The sequence below is a fragment of the Miniopterus natalensis genome, chromosome 15 (genome assembly GCF_054644295.1).
Source record: "Miniopterus natalensis isolate mMinNat1 chromosome 15, mMinNat1.hap1, whole genome shotgun sequence".
Lineage (NCBI taxonomy): Eukaryota > Metazoa > Chordata > Mammalia > Chiroptera > Miniopteridae > Miniopterus > Miniopterus natalensis.
Genome location: NC_142095.1, coordinates 3,881,278 through 3,901,973, shown reverse-complemented (window position 1 = coordinate 3,901,973; position 20,696 = coordinate 3,881,278). Strand labels below are relative to the sequence as shown.

The window sequence follows — 20,696 nt, the reverse complement described above, 5'->3', positions numbered from 1 at the left end:
GCTCCCTTCAGAAATATGCTTCTAGGGGCCTCCCTATTTGACTTAACATCTATTGAAGACCCAAAGGAATACAAGAATCTACCACCACTAACATCAAGGAACCAAAACATTTCATTTTAAAATAGAAGCTGTTTCAAAGGGCAAGTTATCCATAAGCACAGACTGTAAAAGTGTTCCTGAGCCATGGGAATGGCTGGCATTTCACTGGAATGCAAATGTGCTCCCAGGGGTTTCCTAGCAAAGGCTGAGGGTTCAGCACTGTCTCAAAAACTGGGTGGTGCTGAGAAGAGCTTCAAGAGATACATATGTGGCCATCCCCAAATCAAAGACGTTAAACAGAAACACCCCACAGCATGAGAGGGGCAGGATTAACACTAAATCTTCCCAGGCAGAGGGCACACAATTTTCATCTCTAAAAAAAATGTTTTTTTGGCTTGAACATAATTCCTATCTGCTCATCCAGAAATATCTTCCCAGGAACAGAGCCTCCTTCCTTAAACTCCCAAATCCTCAGCTTCCTGCCAGGTAGGGCACACCTACTCCCAGATGGGTGTGGATCCTTGCCCCACTCACCCATTTACATAGAATGGTGGCTCTAAAGCCAAAGTCCAAGGGTCTCTGTGAGGCTGCAGGGAGAAGGGAAGTGCCAGTGCAGCAGATCTGTGACTGCCAGATAGGATATTGCCAGAGAAGCGCAGCTCCCCCAGCCTCACCCTCCAGCAGGCAAGGACAGACTAGCTTGTGACTCTCCAACCCCCTCACCTCCTGGGGCAGCACCTGGGCATCAGCCTCAGCCTGATGAGTAAAGCCAGGCTGGTGACATCAGATCACACAGCAATCCAAAGCCCATCTAAAAACTCAGGGCTGTTTTTGGCCTTTCAGAACAAGTGATTCTCTGTTAGCTCGGACACCCATGTGGCTGAGTGCAGAGAGGCTAAGGAATGACTGGAGAAGCTGCAGGCTGAGTCTGTGGGGCCTGCATGCCAGGCTTGCCCTGAGGGTTATAAAAACAGTTATCAATCCACGGGCCCTGCCCCACCCCACTCTGCCTCAAGCAGCTGGGGCTGGAGCAGTCAGGGAAGGCTGGCCTGGCCAAGACTTTCCCCCCTTTCTCCTGCTGGAGCCTGAAACAACCAGGGAAGGGTACTGGATCCCCGACAGCCTCTACCAAGGCCATGGGCTGGCTGCCTGTGACATGACCCAGAATCAAAAAAAATCTCACACAATGCAAAAATTAAAAACAATCTTTATTGTTTTCTGTTAAAACAAGGTTTTTGTGAGAAAAGAGTGTGCAGAGAGAGCCTTCCTACACCGTGGGCTTTCTCATTTATCCCGGCAGGCTGGGACTGTCAATTCAAAACCCTCCTCACTGTGTAGGAGGGAAAGCTCTCTACCTTCTGGGAAATTAGGCTACTCTAGTTTCAATTTTGATTACCTGCATGCCTTAAAAATACACACACACACACACACAAACCCCTCATGTTATCAGGCTACCTGCCCCTGCACATTTGCTCATCCCACTTGACAGACGACGTGGGTCTCAAGTCCATACCTCCCTGTGCATGTCAGAACAGGATGATACCCTGGGAATCTGGTGGGTGTTCCTGGCTAGGGATCAACGAAGACCCCAGCTCCTAGTCAGCTGGCTGTAAACATGCATAGTACCTCCAGTGAAAGGCTGAGATTTCCTCTTTTGAGACCAGTATTTTGGGTACAGTAGGGCCAGTAGTCAACCAATCAATAGACATACTCTGGCCACAGGTGGTATCTGGTCTGGAAGCTACTTACTCCATCTCCAAATCCCCCTGAGATCCCTTAAACTGACAAGAGTGAATTCAAGTTTTTCAAAATGGCACACCAAGTTATACCAGGCGGAGGATGTCATTAAGGCAAACGGTCTCAACAAGTCCATGCACAGAGCTCTGATCCCACCATCCCCCTCCCCTCACCCTTCAGGACAGCCTAGTCCTGCCTATTGCTCCTCTTCGGTAAGTTTCCAGCATCCAGAAGCCTTGAGCAGCCTTCAGCCTCACAAGTTAGGGGTAACCCAATTAAGGAACTTCATGGCAACTTCAAAGCCAAGGAAACAGGCCTGAGAAGGGTTTGGAAGAAGAGAAAAGCCAGCAGGAGTTGTTACTATTCATAGAGACCCCAGCGCCACACTTGGCTGGCCCTGCCAGGACCAGAACCCCTCCCCAACCTCACTCCCAACCCAGGTCAGGGAATCAAGCTGTGTTTTCTCATTCCCAAGAGGGGAAGGAAATGCATGTCCCACAACTGCCCACTTCTGATGGCCAGGTCAGGTAATCAAAGCCCCTCTCCTCAGAGAATCACAAAGGCAAATTGTCCTAGCATCTTCAACAAAGGGAGAAGGCTCTGGCTGAGGGTGGGGTTTTGGGAAACCTGAGCCCCCAGTCCAATCCTAGGAGCAAGCAAAAGTCAGCCCCCCTGGCCCTGGACGGTGTGGCTCAGTTGACTGAGCATCATCTCATGCACCAAAAGGTTGCCAGTTTGATTCCTGGTCAGGGCACATGCTCAGGTTGTGGGATAGATCCCCAGTAGGGCGGTGAGCAGGAGGCAGCCAATCAATGTTTCTCTCTCGCTCGCTCCTCCTCTCACTTCCTCTCTAAAGTCAATAAAAACATTTTTTAAAAAGTCAGCCCCCCTGTACCCTGTTCTGGACCCCAAAAGGAAAGCATAGCTCCTGCCAGCCACTCACCGCATTGGCTGGGAAGGCTCTGATCATCACTGCATTGAACCCTTTGTACAAGGATGTGACTCCTTCATGCTGGATCAGCTCCCTCAGCACATCTTTGAAACCATTAGGATATTTTCCAGGAGGTGCTGTGGGCAGAACCCAACTGTTAAGTCTTCAGGAAGCTTCCTGACCTGACCATGGTGACCCACATGAGGACAATCTTGTAGTCAAGTCTTCCTGCAGGGTCACAGCACCAGGGAGAGGACACCTTGCAGGTCATCTGGGACCAGTCCACAGACAACATAGTTCACCTTGGGACAAACAGACACAAATGTCTGGATTACTGGTGCCGAGGGAGCGGAGAAGAGGGATGAACAATGAAACGGTCCTTCTGCTCATATGGAGGAAGCAGAGTTGATTTGACTTATGTCATTTACTTTGCACTCAGGCCAACAAGAAAATGAGCCTAGGGTTCTAGAACACAAATGACTGCAAGGGAGAATGCTAGTCAGACAGGCGCTGGGTGTGCTGTGGAGAATGAGCATCCCCCAGGCCTTAAGAGCTCTGCAACCCAGGGGCAGCCAGTTCCAGGACCCACCCCACACCATCCACCCCACTACCCTCCACTAACCAGTCTGGAAGCGGGACTTCAGCACATCTGGGGGGATTGCCACAGCCCAGTTGAAGATCCCTGCAACGCCCCCGGCCACCAGGATCCGAGGCACGCTGAGCTCACTGACACTGCAGAATACCAACCAAAGTCAGACAAAGGTTGTAAGAATGGCATTCTGACCATCCCTGCTGTGGCAGACATAGAGAGGGAGAAAGTGGCTAGAGTGAGAAGGTCCAAGGCCAGGGCTCCTGTGATGTGGCAGCTGCCACTCCTTGGAGGAGATTTCGTGCACTTGTTTTAAACACTTGCTCTACTGGGTGAGACACAGAGTGGAAAGGGGACATGAAGCCAGCGGCAAGTCCCACTTCTGCCTCCAGACCCACTCACAGGAAAGGGCAACCTACCCCTGACTGAGCCAAGTGGCTTCTAAGTTCTTCTGTTCTCCTCACCTCTTTCCCTCTGGAGTTAAGATATTTTTCAGCCATTCATATGTCATGAAATACATCCCACTGGCTGGAACATCTGTTAGTGACAAGAGAGATGTGAATTCAATGATATAAAATCCTCACAGATTTCCTGAACTCAGCAGAGCCGAGCTTGGCACATTCTTCAAGGATTCCTAAGAAGCTCCTCAGCAGCCCATCCTATTTGCAAAAATTGCTATGCAGTAACCAGATGCTGCTCTGGGGCAAACGCTGGTGTGAGTGAGTGTAAACACACAGGACATCATTTCACATTCAAAGTCCCCTCTGCATGGTCCCCACAGACATGCCCACTCCAAACAGTTATAACCACAGCGAGCATATGGCCTTCCTCCAAGCTACCATCTCAGGACAAGGGTGGGGCCATCTCTGCCTCTCCTATTGCCACCCAGCAGAACATGCCTCTCGAAACCAGGGAGAGCCCCACTGTTCCTGAGTCATTCTTTCTTCCCACACAGCCCTGCAGCCACAGTTTCTATCTACTTGCCATTCCCTTCCAATTGTCACTGTCATCACTTCTACCCTTGAGGATCAGCCTACCAGAAGGATGGAAGGTAGCCCCACCTTCATCTGTGTCCATGTCGGCCAGAGGTAAGACTGCCTAAAACCAGGCCGCACAGTTCCAGCTTGTCAGAGCTGCGGCGTGTATGGTGCCAAGGCTAATATGGCAAATCCACCTCGGGTGAGCGCCCCCCAAGGTGACCTCAGGGGGAGGGCCTCAAAGTTTACCTCTCATGAGGGTGAGTACAGTGCCCTTGTAGATGCCTCGGATCCCAGACTCCTGGTACAGCTTCTTCGCACAGTCCAAGGTACCAGCGTACTTGGTTTCCCCTGTAGAAGCCTGAATCTGAGAGGGAGGGAAGAGTCATAAAATCAGCAAGAGCATCACAGTCAACAGACTCAGCAGGTTACAGAAGATGGCAAAGTGAGTCACGAAGTGGTCATTATGCATTAGCCGACTGTCAAAACAACAGTTATTTAGAATGTACAATACTGGTGCGAGCCACTATGAAACAAGGCTAGGTGAAAATATCACAAAATGTGCACACACTGACTAGAAAAAAATCAACAGAGGCGTTGGAAAATAAGCCCCACCGGGGTGGCTCAGCAGTCGAGTGTCAACCCATGAACCAGGAGGTCAGGGTTTGATTCCCGGTCAGGACACATGCCCGGGTTGCAGGCTCCACCCCCAGTAGAGGGCATGCAGGAGGCAGCCGATCAATGACTCTCTCATCATTGATGTTTCCATCTCTCTCTCTCCCTCTCTTTTCCTCTCTCTGAAATCAATAAAGATATATTTTAAAAAAAAAATTTAGCCCAGCCGGGTGTGGCTCAGCGGTTGAGCGTCGACCTAGGATCCAGGGGATCGGGGTTCGATTCCCGGTTGGGGCACATGCCCGGGTTGTGGGCTCGGTCAATGACTCTCTCATCATTGATGTTTCTATCTCTCTCTCCCTCTCCTTTCCTCTCTCTGAAATCAATAAAGATATATTAAAAAAAAAAAAAAAATTTAAAAATTAAAAAAAAAAAAGTGAAAGGACAAACTTCCACACAAAATTGCGTGCTGAACAGAAAAGGCTAGCCATTTCCCCCAACATCACATCCCCTGACCCCAATCATACCCTTACCTGTAAGAGGCACTTGATCCGCTCTCCAGGGGTCATGATCCCTGTGGTGAATACGCCAGATAACATCCCGGCTGCAAATAGTTGGGGGTAGCTGTATTGAAAACAAAAACCAGAGGCAAGTACTTGTGACTATCCACCCAGGACAGAGGCAATCCCAGCAGAGTTTGTAAGAAAAAATAAGTACTTGGACTGGGAAGAAAGCTCAGCACAAATAAATTATGTTTCACACAAAAGCCAAGTTCTCGGTGTATTCTGATGTCAAACTTCCCAGGGCAGGGGTCTCAGTTCCAAGAGCCATTCGAGGCCTGCCTGCACACTCATATGGCCTCACCCATGGAAGAAGCTTTCTAGCGAGACACAGTTTCCTCCCCTGGGCCTGCCATGCACAGTGACTATGGACAAGTTTTCAGGCCTCTCTGAGCCTTGCTTCCCCATCTATAAAATTCAGGGTTGTTGTGGAAAAAAGCCACTAACCCAGGACCTGGATCTCAGTCGACCCCAGTTCCCCTCCAATCTCACTTTCTCTGGATCACCAAGGGCCTGGGAACATTTTAAGCCAAGATTCAAGCAGGACAGCATCAAGGCCAAGGGAGAACAACTGTGGCTACCTCCACAGACTGGGGGGCAGCCTGTCCAGTCCTAAGGAATGTGCTATAAGATACTGAGAAAGGGCCAGACAGGGATGATACCCATACAGGCATGATGGGTTCTGTGGCCCTCTGTGCAGGGAACAGTCCCTTAGTGGCCAGAGATAGGGATCCTCACCTTGGCCCCACAGAATGAGCTACACTGAGTATTTGCAGGAGTCTGAGGCTTCTAGCATCCATAGCCCACAGCTATGCCACCTCTGGCATCTTTTCCTTCTGGGATTAGCAATACCAAGGCCGTCTAGAGGCCAAGGAGCACAAAGCTACAATTAGCATCTCAACAGAGTCCCCGCAATTTAGCAAATGTTGCTGAAAAACTTCACTTACTTGGCTAAGCCTCAGGCCACTCCTAACCCCAGGCCTCAGGCCGCTCCTAACCCCAAGCCTCTGACAGCTGAGCCTTCAGGCCTGTTCTACCCAACAAGGAGCCCAAGACCTGAGGAACAGATGTCAAGTAGGGATAGGGAGACATCCACTAAGGGTTCTTCCCTCTAGGCAGGACACCAGTCTCAACAGTCCAGTTTTTTGCACACACACACTCCTGGTGGTACTCATACATCCACCTCAGCCAAAGGCACGCACAGCACAAAGGCTGACTGCTGAACAGTCAAGAGACTTGCTTTTGTACATGGTCTCCTTCACAGTCTCAATCCACATCACTGTCCCCAAGAGGAGACCTCTCAGCAAATAAACTTCCCCTTATGAGACCAGCATGCTCCATTCTTTCCAGGATGCCCAGACCCTAGGCCGGGCACACCTCCATCTCCTGGCTTTCCTCTGAGTGTGGTCTCTGTGTGCGCACAGGGTACCGAGTAGACACTATGTGATTGCCTGGCCCTTCTGCCACCCCTGGGAGGTATCTGTGAGTGCTGGCCCTCCTAGGCTTCCATCCCAAGGCCCTGGCACTGCTCCTTTCCATACTGTCCCCAAACACCACTGCAGGGAAAGGAGTGTGTCAGGGCTGACATTCAGGATTCAGGACATGGCAGGATTGTGGGGATGGGGTCCTGAGTGTCTTAACCTTTGCTTAAGCAGGAAGTGTTCCTCTTGAGTGCTAGCGTGACCGCACAGGGAACACAACCCATAGGCCAAAGTACTGGCAGTGACCTTGCTGGGGTTCTGGTGCATGGCCCTGGCACAGCTGTGAAAAATCTGTTTTCAGGAACTACTTTGTCATGATCTATGATTCTGACTCACCAGCCACTTCACACCCAAATCCAACTTCTTACAGTTTATTAAAAGGAAAAACACTAACTTTTTTCAGTTTAATAGAGAAACCAATATCTGGATAATTACAATCATGTTATAAAAATGAAGTCAAACAAAAGTAGGAGTCTCCTTTCTCCCAACCAGGTGATGGGAAACAAGGCTGCTGCTGTCATTAAGGAGGCACCAGGTGCTGCTCAGGGCACCTGACACACACTTTAGCATTCAGACCTCACAATGCCCCTTGGGGCTGGTATTGCTAATATCCCCAGTAAGTGCAATACTATCTCACAGAAGGAATTATGGCAACCTGGCAAGGGGGGGGGGGCGCAGCTTTTCCCTTTTGGTTCACAGGGCAAAGGAAACTCAAGTAGCTCCCTCATGTGGCGCTTCCAGGAGCCAGCCTCAGGGCCCAGGAGGACAGCCACTGCCTGTCAACCAAGGTTCTTTCCTTTAACTCAGGTCACACCACCAGGCAGAGCAGCATCCAGTGCTCCAGATTTGTAAATACTCACCTGAGCACATCTTCTGGGTGTTTCTGTTGCAGTTTCTTCCCCAAACCAAACCCAAAGAAGCACACAGCGAACATAGGGGTGACCCCGATGATGGGGGCAGCCATGCCTCGATAGAGCCCCGTGATGCCCTGCAATGAATCACAGAAAGAGAAACCACCACCCATTACACTGCTGAAACAGGCAAGCAATGTGTCCACTCACCTGAAGCTTCCTTCCTTTACCTCTCCGCCAAGCAAGGAGAGCTTTTAAAAGGAAGAAAACCCCCACATTTATCCAAAATATTTGCCCTCTTAGCTCTGGCCAGTGTGAGTCAGTTGTTTGGGCATCGTCAGGTGCACTGAACAGTTGCTGGTTTGATTTTTGATCAGGGCACATGCCCGGGGTTGTGGCTGGATCCCTGGTAGGGGGCATGCAGAAGAGAGCGGACAGGTGTTTCACTCTCACATCTGTTTCTCTCTCTCTCTCCCTCTCCCTTCCTCTTTCTCTCAAAATCAATTTAAAAAATCTTAATTAAGAAAGAAAAAAAATAGTTGTCATCTTATATGCTGCTGGAGAAAATGGAAAAACAGTGTCCATTCTGGAAGAAAATCTGACAGTATGTAATATACCCTTTCACCAGGAAATTCTTGTCTAGAAATGTATTCTAAGGAAATACTCAGAAATGTAAAATAATAACAACAACAACAACATTGGGCACTTATCAGGTACCAAGATTTTGAAATGACTTTAAAAGTTCCTAAACAGGAAATAAATGAGACAAATTATAGAAATTCCATAAACAGACTATCACACAGTCACAAAATCACACTGTAATGTGGAGACTACTAAATGAAAACAAAGCAGGCTACCAAACAGGATATACAATGTGATCTGATTTCCTTGAGGGTGTGGTTACAGGTGATTAAAATTTTTTGTATTTTCCAAGTATTAAGACATGGGATTTTTGTTGTTAAAAACAATAGTCATACTGCACATCAATTTTTTACTAGTATAGTTTGCTAATGAAAGCAAGTACGTAGTAGCAATAAGTAGACAGTAAGACATATAGATATCCTAACCAAACAAGGGTAGTAAACCAAGGGAAAGGAAGGTCTGGGATCTGGGAGAGCAAAGGTTCAGCCCGAGAGAGGTGAAAGGGACTTCCAGGATGGTACCGGGTGCAGTGGGCTGGGAAAACGCCAGTCCATATGGGAGTACAAGGAGGGAGAATTCTGTTTTTCCAAGAAAAACAAGGCAAACCAACACACACTGGAACAACAGATTATTACTGTTCAGGCAGTGTGGAAAACCAGAGAGGTATTCCACACAGCATTTAGGGTACAGCATGACACAGACAGCCATTCAAAGAAACACAAGCAACTGAAATTGACATAATTACTAACCCAACCTCAAGAAAAACAAAAAATTGCACAATAAATGAGTGCACATCATAGCACATTACTTAGTTAACGGAAAGAAACATATATATAGTTGCAATAATAAAAACAGTGAGTTGGATTAAATCACCAAGTAGGATAAAAGTATATGGGCAGGGCCGAAAGAGGGGATAGGTGATGTAAGAGTTCAAGTCATCTATCATAAAGAGCGAGATAAAACATATAAAAATGTGTGAAAGATAGCAGTAAATGTTTATTATGTAGTTCCATAGAAACAGCATAAACGACTGCAAGAGCTCAAAGTAATTGCCCCTGGAAAATGGGGGGGGGGGGGGAGTGAGGGGAAGATCACTTTGGGACTTTGTTACAAGTCTTTCAGTAACAAACTAAGTGCTTGTATCACTTTAATTCAAAATAATTTTTAAAACAAATACAAAAAATGTACAAGCTGCTCCTTGGGGAATGGCACCTGTAACAGAATGGGGGCTGCAACTGGGAGGGTCCAGACCCAGGCTGGAGACCCTGGGCATTCACAACTCATCTACTTTCCAAAACTAAAGGGACAAAACTGTACCTGTCAGAACACCTCCTGGATCCTGCAAAGGGCAAACACTACTATAGGCTGTAAGCTGACTCTCCAAAAACAAAGTGCAGAGGCAGTAAACAGGAAAGGCTGAATGGGACAGAGAAGGTTCTGAGAAAGATCAACAGAAGCAGCAAGGGACAAAGTCCTTCCAAAGTCCCTCCCACATCTCTCCACCTGGCTGAGCAGGATGCTCGGCTGCTGAGGGGCCAAGCCCATGCCCCCTGACAATTCTTCTAGCCTTCCTTCCACCATGCTAGCCCACACAGATCCATCCATGCGGCACAACCGAGACCTCCATCTGGCAGCTCCAGAAAGCAGAAAGCTACATCTGGCACAACAAAAACCAGGAACACACACCAACGTGGAGTAAGGAAGCCTAGTCAACTCTGCGGGGAGTTGGGTTTACACAAGCCATTCTTACCAGGCCCCTAGCACCCAGCACATTGCCCAGCCACTACACAGTTGTTCAACAATGTTTGTTGACCAAGGGGCATGTAAACTTGCCTCTCTTCCATAAGGGCAGAGGACTCTGTGCAAACCTGAAACCTAAAGCCTCCATCCCACACTGATCAGACTCTGCCTGGGGCAGCACAGACAAAAGCAGCAGCACCTTACAGAAAAAAGGCAGCACCAACGCATGTACGAGTGTAAAATAGTCCTTCTATGCCTGTGCCTTGCAGGAACCCTGGGAACAACTTCTCCCCAAGGCCGAGTCTATCACTTACTAGCAGAATCCCCTCTTTATCTGAGTGACACTGGCTTCTCAGTTTCTGTATATTTAATAGACTATCTATTTAATAGGGTATTTATTCACGAGAGTCATATTTTAGGAAGCAAAGGAAGAGAAAAATTGTCAACAAGTTCTTTTCACACGTGTGCTAATGAAGTGAGTAAAAATAGCACTAGTAATTAAAACTTTTTGAAAATCCCATGTTTTCACTCTAAGAAGTATCTGAAAAATTATTACGTAATCCGATGCCCCCAAACCAATTTAGTGTCCTTGTCTAGGGGTTTGAAGACTGCTGGCCTCTCTCACTGTTCCTCAGACTGGCTAACTTTTCCTTCAGACTTTATGTAAACTTCTGCCACCCATCCCTGTCAAACTGATTGATCCAGCTTTGCATTTTCTCCCACTTCGAGTCTCTAATTATTCCTGTGGTCTAAATTCTGCCTGCCAAGGAGAGAATCATGTTATTAGCTTTAGTCATCCATATAAAACTAGAACTGGAACTAGCAGAGACTCCAGAGTGATGACAGCAGGAGGGCATAGGACGGGACGGTAAGAGAGGCATTGCTGTGGGCTAGACCTCCAGCAGAACTGACTCCGGAGGGAGTCACAAACCAACCCTGTGAACGTGTTCCTCTGAGTAAAAGGAATGCCCAGCACCAAGATACAATACCTCTCTAATAAGAGTCTTCCGGAAACAGTCAAAGGTCCCAGAATACATGGGAGGCTGTCCAGCCAAACTTGCGGGCTGCGTCTGCAGTCGGACCTGAAATCAGAAGTTAAAATACAGTCATCTGCCGGAATCAGAACTGCCTCACTTAATTCGTTGTATTCAGACGTCTCTCTCCTACAGTTTATTCAAACCCTACACTCACAACTCCTAAGTAGCATGCTTTTAGAGAGTGACAGTTCCTCCACTTTCCCCGGCCACTTACTTTCACCATTTATTTCTTACCCCACAATGACCCAATGGGACAGGTATTTCTGGTTTACAGGCGAGATGAGGAGACTGGGTTTAGTGAGTTCCAGTGACATGCCAGTAACGAGCTGATGCAAAGCTTAGCTCTAGCCACCACCAACTCCAGCATGCAGCGGCATGCTGGTAGTTAGATCAGGTGCTCAGCAAGGGCGTCCTGGAGCGACGTGGATGCAACCTCACTCTTCTTGGTCTTCATTCTTCTTGAGCTTTTGGTGCATCCGATGCTTAAACTGCCTCTCTCTGTAAACCTCCCTTCTTAGCACTTCCTCCTCCGGCTCCTTTTCTACTCAGGCATTCCCCAAGGCTTGGCACCCTATGCATAGAGCCCGCTATTCCTTTCCGAAAACTCAGGCTCCAGGGCTTCAGCTGCTGCTCAGTGATGACTGGGCCAGCTCCAGGCTTCTCTCCCACCTTTAGGGTTGCATTTCCAATTGCCTGGAGAAGCTCTCCCTACTCAACTCACCTCCAGAATCTCACCCTCCTGATGAATGTCCCATTTGTGCCAGAGCCATCTCTCAGTAACCCTTTTCTCAGGATCTGAAACGCTAGCATCACCTCTGACTACTTCCTGTTGCTCTTCTTGCCTTTACATGAGTACCAAGTCTGTGCGAGGAGACCTTCAAGATGCTTCCAGAATCCTAATTCCCCCCCACCCCTCTGTCTGAGTCTTCTCCCAGGCCAGGTCCTCATCCATCCTTACCCAGTGTATTGCTTTTCAATTATGTCCACTGTCTTTGACACTCTTTCCCTTCAAAAGGTAAATCCTTTCCCCTCCCCTTAAATGTGGGCCAGACTCAGTGATTCACATCTATCAAATAGAATGTGGTGGTACTGATGCTATGTGACCTAAGTGTACATCTATGGGTGAACGGATCAGTAAGATGTGGTATAGCCCGGCCGGCATGGCTCAGTGGTTGAGTGTCAGCCTATAAACCAGAAGGTCACAGTTTGATTCCAGGTCAGGGCACATGTCTGGGTTGCACGGCAGTGGGGGGGAGCGGGGAATTGATCCCCAGGAGACAGCCGATCAATGACTCTCTCATCATTGATATATCTCTCTCTCCCTCTCCCTTCCTCTCTCTGAAATCAATAAAGATACATTTAAAGAAAAAAAATTTTGCCATTTGAAAAACATGAGTGGATCTTAAGAGTATAATGCTAATTGAAGCAAGTCAGAAATAGAGAGAAAAGTACCATATGATTTCACTCATATGTGTAATCTAAATAGGTACAGAGAACTCATAGATACAGAGAACAGACTGGTGGTTGCAAGAGGTAAAGAGGGCTGGGGAGTGGGCAAAAGGTGTAAAGAGAGTCAATTGCATGGTGATGGATAGTAACTAGACTTTTGGGGGTGATCACTTTGTAGCGTATACAGATGTTAGAACATGATGTTATATTCCTGAATTTTTTTTTTTTTAATATATCTTTATTGATTTCAGAGAGAGGAAAGGAGAGGGAGAGAGAGAGACAGAAACATCAATGATGAGTCATTGATCAGCTGTAGCCCACAACCCGGGCATGTGCCCTGACCGGGAATCGAGCCCTGATCGCCTGGATCCTAGGTCGACGCTTAACCGCTGAGCCACGCCTGGCCGGGCTTTTTTTTTTTTTTTAAGTAGGAAGAGAGACCAGACAATTTCTTTCTCTTGAATGTAAGAAATACCAATTGGTTCCCTCCTGCACGCACCCCCGCTGGGGATCAAACCTGCAACCCAGGCATGCGCCCTGACCAGGAATCAAACCTGTGACTCTCCAACCAACTGAGCAACGCCCGCCAGGATTGAATAAACATTTGAGTTCATGTTTCACAGTGCCCTAACCAGACAGGTCACTATAATCCTGGTTTTGCCGTAGAATGACCCCAGCTCCTCTCCCAGGTGAAAGGCAGCAAAGAAGCTTGCTGTCCAAACCTGCCAAGAGGGTATCCCCAAAGCTATTTCCTGTGTGCGAATCCGGATCTGAATTCCAATAAGCCCCCTACACAGGCTTCCCACTCTATGAGACTCATATCTGCTCCCCACAGGGCACCCTGGCCATGACCTGTCGATTTCCTCCAAGTGTGTGTCCAGGAATAAGGTTGGAAATTCGGATGAAACCTTGAATGCTAAGTCACAGGGCATGAACTTTGGCCTCCATTCAGGCCTGACTGGCAGTGCTGCCGAGGAGAGAGTCGAGGCAGGAACGAGGTGAGGAAGACCAGGGAAAAGCCCCGATGAGTCTCCTCCTTCCCACAGCCTCAGTTTGACCATGGCTTCCTCACCCGGCCGGGCTCTGGGCAGTTGGTCACTGTCTTCTTTGGCAGGGCTCAGTCACTGAGGATATAATCGCTTCCCACAGGAGGGCACTCAGGCTAAAATGGGTGCCAGGCTGCAGATGGCCAAGCCCTCTCGGGAGGGGGACAGGTGGAAGGAGATGGCCACGGGGCGCTCTGCCCCAGAGCAACGCGTCTAAAGACACCGCTACAGTAACTGTGCCTTCTTTAGCTCTCTTCCCCGGGCGAGCTTTACGAGCGACCTGCATCAGTGTTGCTGACAATGTAGCGTTTGCTGAAATCAGAGCTCTGGGGAGGCGCTTTTTCTTTCCCATCCCCAAAGTGGCACAAGGTCAGGAGAGGCTGCGGGGCAGCCCCTGGCGGCCGGTGAGACTGCTCGGTCTGCGCGGTCCAGTTGCGGCGCGAAGAACTGCTTCCCCAAACCCCCGAAGGGGCGAAAGAGACATTCCCTAGACTTCTCACGGGAGCCCCCAGGGGCCCCCTTTCTGTCCGGGACCGCGCCTCCTGGGAGACCCTGCTTTTCGCGCCCCGCCCGGGCCTCCTCCCTCCAACCCGCGCCCCAACCTCCCCGCACCTTAACCGTGTCCAGCGGGTGCCCCACGAACACCAGGCACATGCCTCCAAAGCCGCCGGCCAGCAGATTCTTCAGCGGGCTGATGGGTTTCGCCTGGTCCGTCATGGTCCGTCTGTCTGTCAGTGTCAGTACGTTCCCTGCCTCCTGGCTGCACAGCCCCAGCAGCAGCACCGACGCGGCCGACCTTTCACCCACTTCTGGGTGGGCGGGGCGAGAGCCTGAGGCAGGTCGGGAGGAGGTTCTAGACCGCCCGGCCCGGCTTCCGCCGGGAGGCTGCTTCCGGCCGCGGCCCCGCCCCGTGGGCGTGGCCTCGGGGAGGTGGGCTGGGCTGGGCGCCGCATGGGCGGTGTTTCGGGGTGCGGGCGCGCGGGCCGACTTCTCCGGGAAGTCTTTCGGGACTGATTTGTTTCCTCTCCCCGGCTCCTAGTCCTCCGCTCGCTCAGCAGAAGTCGCTTGCGCGGTGCCGCGTGCCAGGCGCCCCGCCCGGCTCTGGGGGCACAGCTGGTAGCCACACACGAGTCCCTGTGCTTGTGGAGCTTACAGACCCGTAACAAAGATAAATAAGGGAAAGATGCATAGTATCAAGTGGCGATAATTTCTATGCAATGGAGAAAAATAAACCTGGAAAGAGGATTAGAGGTGTGAGGGGAGCAGGTTTGATTTACAGTTTTAATTAGGTGAGTAAGGGAAGGTTTCACTGAGGAGGTGACTGGATTCAAGACCTGAGAAGGTGAGGGAGTGAAGCGGGCCCTATCCATAGGTATGGAGTGGAGGCTGAGCGACATTCCAAGCAGGAAAATAAAATGCAAAAGCCGACATGGTCTGTGCCTGTTCTGTTAGAAACCACAGGGAGGCCTTTGTGGCTAGAGCAGAGGGAGGGAGAGCGACAGGTAGCAGCTGATGAAGACGTGGAGGTGATGGTGGCATACAAAGCAGACTGTCGTCAGGCGAGGACATCAGCTTTCCTCTGAAGGAGATGGGAACCATTCTGGGGTTTTGAGCAAGGGAGTGATGGTCTGACTTATGAGTTAACGGGAGCCCTCTGACTGCTGGGTGAGAGTAGACTGTAGGGAGCAAGGAGGAGGCAGGAAGCCTTGAGAAGGCTCATGGTCAGAAATGCTGGCTTGGATCAGGGCATCGCAGAGGAAAAGCTGTGAACAATAGTCATACCCCGACTCTGTAGCAGATACCTCAATGCCAAGGTGACCTGATAGCAGTCCTCCTAGGTAGGTACAGCCAGGCTGGAGGGAAGCCTGGAATGGGGAAGAAGGACCATGTATGCGGGGGGGGGGTGGGGGGGGGTGGGGGGGGGGTGGAAAGATGAGTAACAGGATCAGGAAGTGACTGGGCCCGACTGGGCCAGAAGGTCCGTAGGACAGTGGAGGGCAAGGAGGCTGGGGCAAGGCACAAAAGCCTGTCTACTCTGTATTACAGGCATTTTCTAGAAAATGATGGGAAACCATGGGCGAATTTTTTAAGCACACTAGTGACATGATCAGAGGTGTTTTAGAAAATGTTTTGATTGTGTTGTAGTTAGACAGACATGAGCAGAGCAAGGGAAATGGGCCAGGTACAGGTAACCAGGGTAGAAAGCCCCAGGTGCCTAGCAAAGGACAATTGTAGGGTGGGTCCTCACCCCCAGGGTGGCCTTTTCTCCCCTAGCATATCACTGGTAATGTGATTTGGACCCCCTGACCTTTCCTGTCCAGATAACATCTAGGCCTTAATTGTACTTCAGCTCCAGGTCCAGAAAAGTAGCAAAACCAGACCAGTGACACCATGGCTGACCTTAGAACCAGCTGCATTGGATAATGTGCCCTTGTGCCAATCAATCGGTGGAGACCCCACCCTGAAAGGACAGAGTTGGAAAGCTGCTGCATATCTTCCCTAGGACTTCCCCTAAGAGCTCCATACTTAAAACCCTTCAGACCGAGGACCCAGTGTGCTCTTCCTCCCCAGGAGCACACCTGAGCCTTTCCCTCTCCTCTCCCCCTACCCCCGCCCCAGGCACATTAATATTAGCTTCCCCACTTCCAAGTTCCTAGGGCCCTTCCTTTGCCTCTATAACTTGTTTCCTACCCATTTCTCCTATGAATTACTTCTTCCATCTCTGTGATTTTATAAAATATTCTCTTATAGTTTGAGTCTTGGCTCTGAATTCTTTTCTAGCCAGAACTCAAATACCGAGGCTGCTGAACTCAGGTCCAGTGTGACCCCATGGGTCACACACCTGGTGCTGTTTCCGCTGCCTACAACAGATGGATAAATTTGGGGAGAAACTGGAAGCAGGGAAACCAGTTAAGAGAGAATTATAGCAGCCCAGGCAAGAGGCAGTGAAGGCATGAACAGAGGCAGAAGTCATAGAAGGATGGGAAAGAAGATAGAATTGAGGCATTACCAGAAATCCTTCAGCAGCTCTAGGTTTCAGGCACACTGCAATTGCAGTACCCATGGCACATCTGGGGATATGCCTGGTTAGTGTCACATACACAGCTTGGGAACAAGGAAAGAGGTGAAGGCCAGAGACAAAAGCCAGGAAGGCTTCCACATAAAGATGTATATGTAACCTTCCTGGAAGACTACACCACAGGAGAGGGGCCAGCATTAAAGAAGTCCCCAAGCAGAGGTTGCTATTAGAGTTTGGAGATAAATGAAGATAAAATGGTGCCTTTGAGTCCAAGAGATGAAATGGTCAAATGCTGGGTCAAGCTAAGGAATTTTAAGTGCTCATTAGGTTTAACTAGTAGCCACTAATGACATTTACAAGAAGCTTGCCAGGAGTGTTGACAAATGATGGATCTAATGCTGAGCAGGCATTAAGAAGGCAAAGGCCCTGAGTCAGTTATTGGTTCAAGGAGCTTGGTAGGAAGGGAAATGAACAAAGAATTAAAAGAGAATTTAGATTTTAGTGTTTTTTGTTTTTTTTTCTCTCACTGCCTTTGATCACTTTTTTATTCAAAATTAGCTGTCCAAAGTGATTTGACTTTTATGGATTTTTTTTTTTTTTTTTTTTAGTGTTTTTTTAAGATGGGTCTGAGGCTGAGGGAAACATCAAGAAGGGAGCACAGCTGATAAGACAAGGTCCCTGAGCCCTGGCTGGTGTGGCTCAATTGGTTGAACACCATCCCATGCACCAAAGTTGCTGGTTTGATTCCTGGTCAGGGCACATGCCCAGGTTGTAGGCTTGATCCCCAGTAGGGGGTATGCAGGAGGCAGCTAATCGATATTGATCTCTCACGTCAATTTTCTCTCTCTCCCTTCCTCTAAAATCAATAAAAATGTATTTTAAAAAAAGACAAGGTCCCTGAGGTGGTGGGGTGGTATCTGGTGTGTGTGGCCTCACCTGGCAAGCTGTTTCTAAATGCCTTGGTATCTCCGGGGCTTTGACTCTGAATCTCTGGAATTAAGGCCTGGCACAGGAGTTCTTTAAAGCTCTGTGACTGAGTTTGCGAAGCACCCATTGTTAAGAAATTCCAAGATAGAAGGAAAAATGTTAAAGCTAGGCAAGGAGACAGCTCACAAGTTGTAAAGAAAGGTTGCATAAGACTGAAACACACTAGATGTTTACTAAGATGACTGTTGTTAAATGAATAAAGTTCCTGTCCTCAAAAGACTTCAGTAGGGCTGAGGAGAAGAATCTCAGACATTTGAAGAAGGGGCTGTTAGGAGAGAGCTCAGGTTTAAAGCAGGTTATCAGCTCCCAAGGAAGCCTGAGGTTTCCTTCTGACTTCCTACTCCAGTGAACTGTCATCTTTGCTTCCCACAGATAATGGGGAATTTCCACCATGAGAGCACAGGACTGTTAGTGTCCAGGCCACATGTTTACTGAGGACATTCAATCTGCATAACTCTGTGCTCATCGTTGGATTGACCTCAGGAGTTTTATTGGGCAGAAGGTCCAAAAGTCTCTAAAATCAACAAAAAATAAAATTGTTTTGTCTGGGACATGAGTGCCAATATGACACCCAAGTGGAGCTGTTGAATGGATGATTGAATATATTGAGTGTGGAGTTCAGGGAAGTGGGTAGGGCCAGAAATAAAAACCTGGAAATCATCAGTGTTTTAGAGATACTTGGGCAAAGAGATTGGATAAGATCACTAGGAATGTGCATAGATGGAGTTAAGGCTAAAGATGGAGCCCACTGACTCTCCTGAGCCCACTTTTTTAAAGCCTGTGTAAATGTATGTATATAGCTATAAACATAAGTATGTATGTATGTATCTGAAAGGGTTCTGGAAAAATGTGCACCAAACTCTGGACATGGCAGCAACCAACCTTGGATAGGGTAAAGGGAGCTAACAGGAATATTCACACGTCGCTATCAGTACTTTTGCATCCATTTTTTACAACTTTAATGTATCAATATATGTTATAAATTAAAATCAATAAAGGCAAAGACAAAAAATATAAGATATATGTATTGCCCTAGCCGGTTTTGCTCAGTGGTTAGAATGTCAGCCCGCAGACTGAAGGGTCCCGGTTTCGATTCCAGCTAAGGGCATGTACCTTGGTTGCAGGCTCCTCCCCCCCTTGGGGCAAGTTCAGGAGGCAAACAATTGATGTGTCTCTCTTACATCCATGTTTCTTTTTTCTCTCTCTCTCTCTCTCCCCCCCCTTCCACTCTCTCTAAAAAGCAATGGAAAAATATCCTCAGGTGAGGATTAAAAAATATATTTAACATGCTACGTGACAGATTATATTTTACAAAGATGACCACACCAATATATATTCCATTTCACATGCTTTTCTTATCATGCGATAACATGTTGGTATTACTTCATCAAGCGTGGGGTTTCATTTCCTCCACTTGAACCTGAGGGGACCTTTGTAATTGCTTGGACTAATAAAATATGAGAGAAGTAATGCTATGTGACTTCAAAGGCTAGATCATAAAAGGAGATACAGCTTCCACCTGCCCTCTCTCTCTTAAGATACTTTTCCTTGGAACCCATCCACCATGTTTCCAGGAAAACCAGGTCACATGGAGAGGGTGTGTGTGTGTGTGTGTTTGCGTGTGTTCTGGCTGAGAGACACCATCAACCATCAGATATGTCTGAGTAAATAACTTCCAATAATTTCAGCTTCCAACCTTTTAATCTTCTGAGGCCTCAGACATCAAGAAGCTGATAAACCATTCCCGCTAATAAACCATTCCCACTGTGGCCTGTCCAGATTCCTATCCCACAAAAACCATGAGACTTTATATTTTTTACATGCATGTGTTTTGAAAATGGAGTATCACTGTTTCACATTCTATCACTTAAGCGTATATCACAAATACCTTTCCTTGTCAATAGATGCCTTTATACAGCATCTATTATTAAATAAACAAATAAAGGGATGTGTTTTCTCAAAACAAATGTAGTAAGTACACTGGGTTATAGCAACTTTTATGCTGCTAATATACAAAATTCATAGCCCTACAATAAACATAAACTCATTACTATTAATTACTTCAAATTAATATGGGGCTTTCTAGTACGTATTGCACCTGATTTAAGTAGTGCTGAGTTAAAATGGAAGCTGAAACTCATGTATAAGAAATACACGAGTACATACAAATAAGAAATAAGAGCCCATTACAGATAGATATCTCGAGTATCAGTACACATACAACTCGTGTATGGGTTGAAATGGTTTATCTACGGACTTGCACAGCCCAGGGCAATCCCTAAACATCACCGGCTTCACACTGGCGTTTCCATTCGTGCAGCAGCAACTTGAGTGAGCCTCCGTGGCTCTATCTATCCATAACAGACGGTAGTGCACGTAATAATTGGCACTTCCTATATTGTTTGGGGGGGAAAAAAGTGTAGAAAGGCAGTTAACGTTGTCTTGTACGGTAAATGGGAAGCGGAAGAACCGGACGGCGAATCAGGGCGCGGAGAGGTCCTGCGGCGCAGGGGCCACCAAGCTACGGCCTGAAAGCCTAGGCGTGCTGCGGCCCCGTGAAGCGGGAAATAACAATCCTTTACCCACTCCAAGGATGTCGTGATGTTATCACCGTGCCCAACGCCCGAGTGCAAATAGTGAAGTGAGGAGTCCATCAAAAAACGCTGGTTAAAAATATCCCGGCGGGCGGCCCAGTAGCCGAAAGCAGGAAGCGAAGCCGCGACCACGCTCCAGGAAGCCGCACCCTCTCCTTTGCGGCCTCCCGCATCCCTCGGAGCCGGCCGTGCCCGGGTCACACTCTGGGACCGAGCGAGGAGCTACCACCGAGCGTTGGGCGAAGGGCAACATTACCCAGCGCCTGCCGCGACCCGAGCGACCGCTGGGCGACCCAGGGCCGGAAGTGACGCAAACGCGCCGAGCACTTCCGGAGTTGCGGGGACCGCTCTGCCGGAGGAAGCAGCGCGGGCCTTGACCGGCGTCGGCCCGCCGCCTCCGCC

General features: G+C 48.5%; 1 protein-coding gene across 2 annotated transcripts; it reads right to left on the bottom strand.

Moving 5' to 3' along the window:
* Positions 1-1,228: 1,228 nt before the first annotated feature.
* SLC25A20 (solute carrier family 25 member 20) lies at positions 1,229-14,552 on the bottom strand. 2 transcript variants are annotated; one of them, XM_016202830.2, is made up of 9 exons: positions 14,307-14,552; positions 11,152-11,244; positions 7,790-7,917; positions 5,422-5,512; positions 4,523-4,640; positions 3,761-3,833; positions 3,330-3,439; positions 2,720-2,844; positions 1,229-2,092 (listed from the first exon to the last, which is right to left on the bottom strand). In XM_016202830.2, exons 1-9 carry the CDS (start codon positions 14,409-14,411, stop codon positions 2,030-2,032), a joined length of 906 nt encoding a protein of 301 aa, XP_016058316.1. In that variant the 5' UTR covers positions 14,412-14,552; the 3' UTR covers positions 1,229-2,029. The 2 variants fall into 2 exon arrangements, with proteins under 2 accessions (XP_016058316.1, XP_016058317.1); XM_016202831.2 differs by lacking the exons at positions 1,229-2,092; positions 2,720-2,844 and adding an exon at positions 2,855-3,009.
* Positions 14,553-20,696: the final 6,144 nt, after the last annotated feature.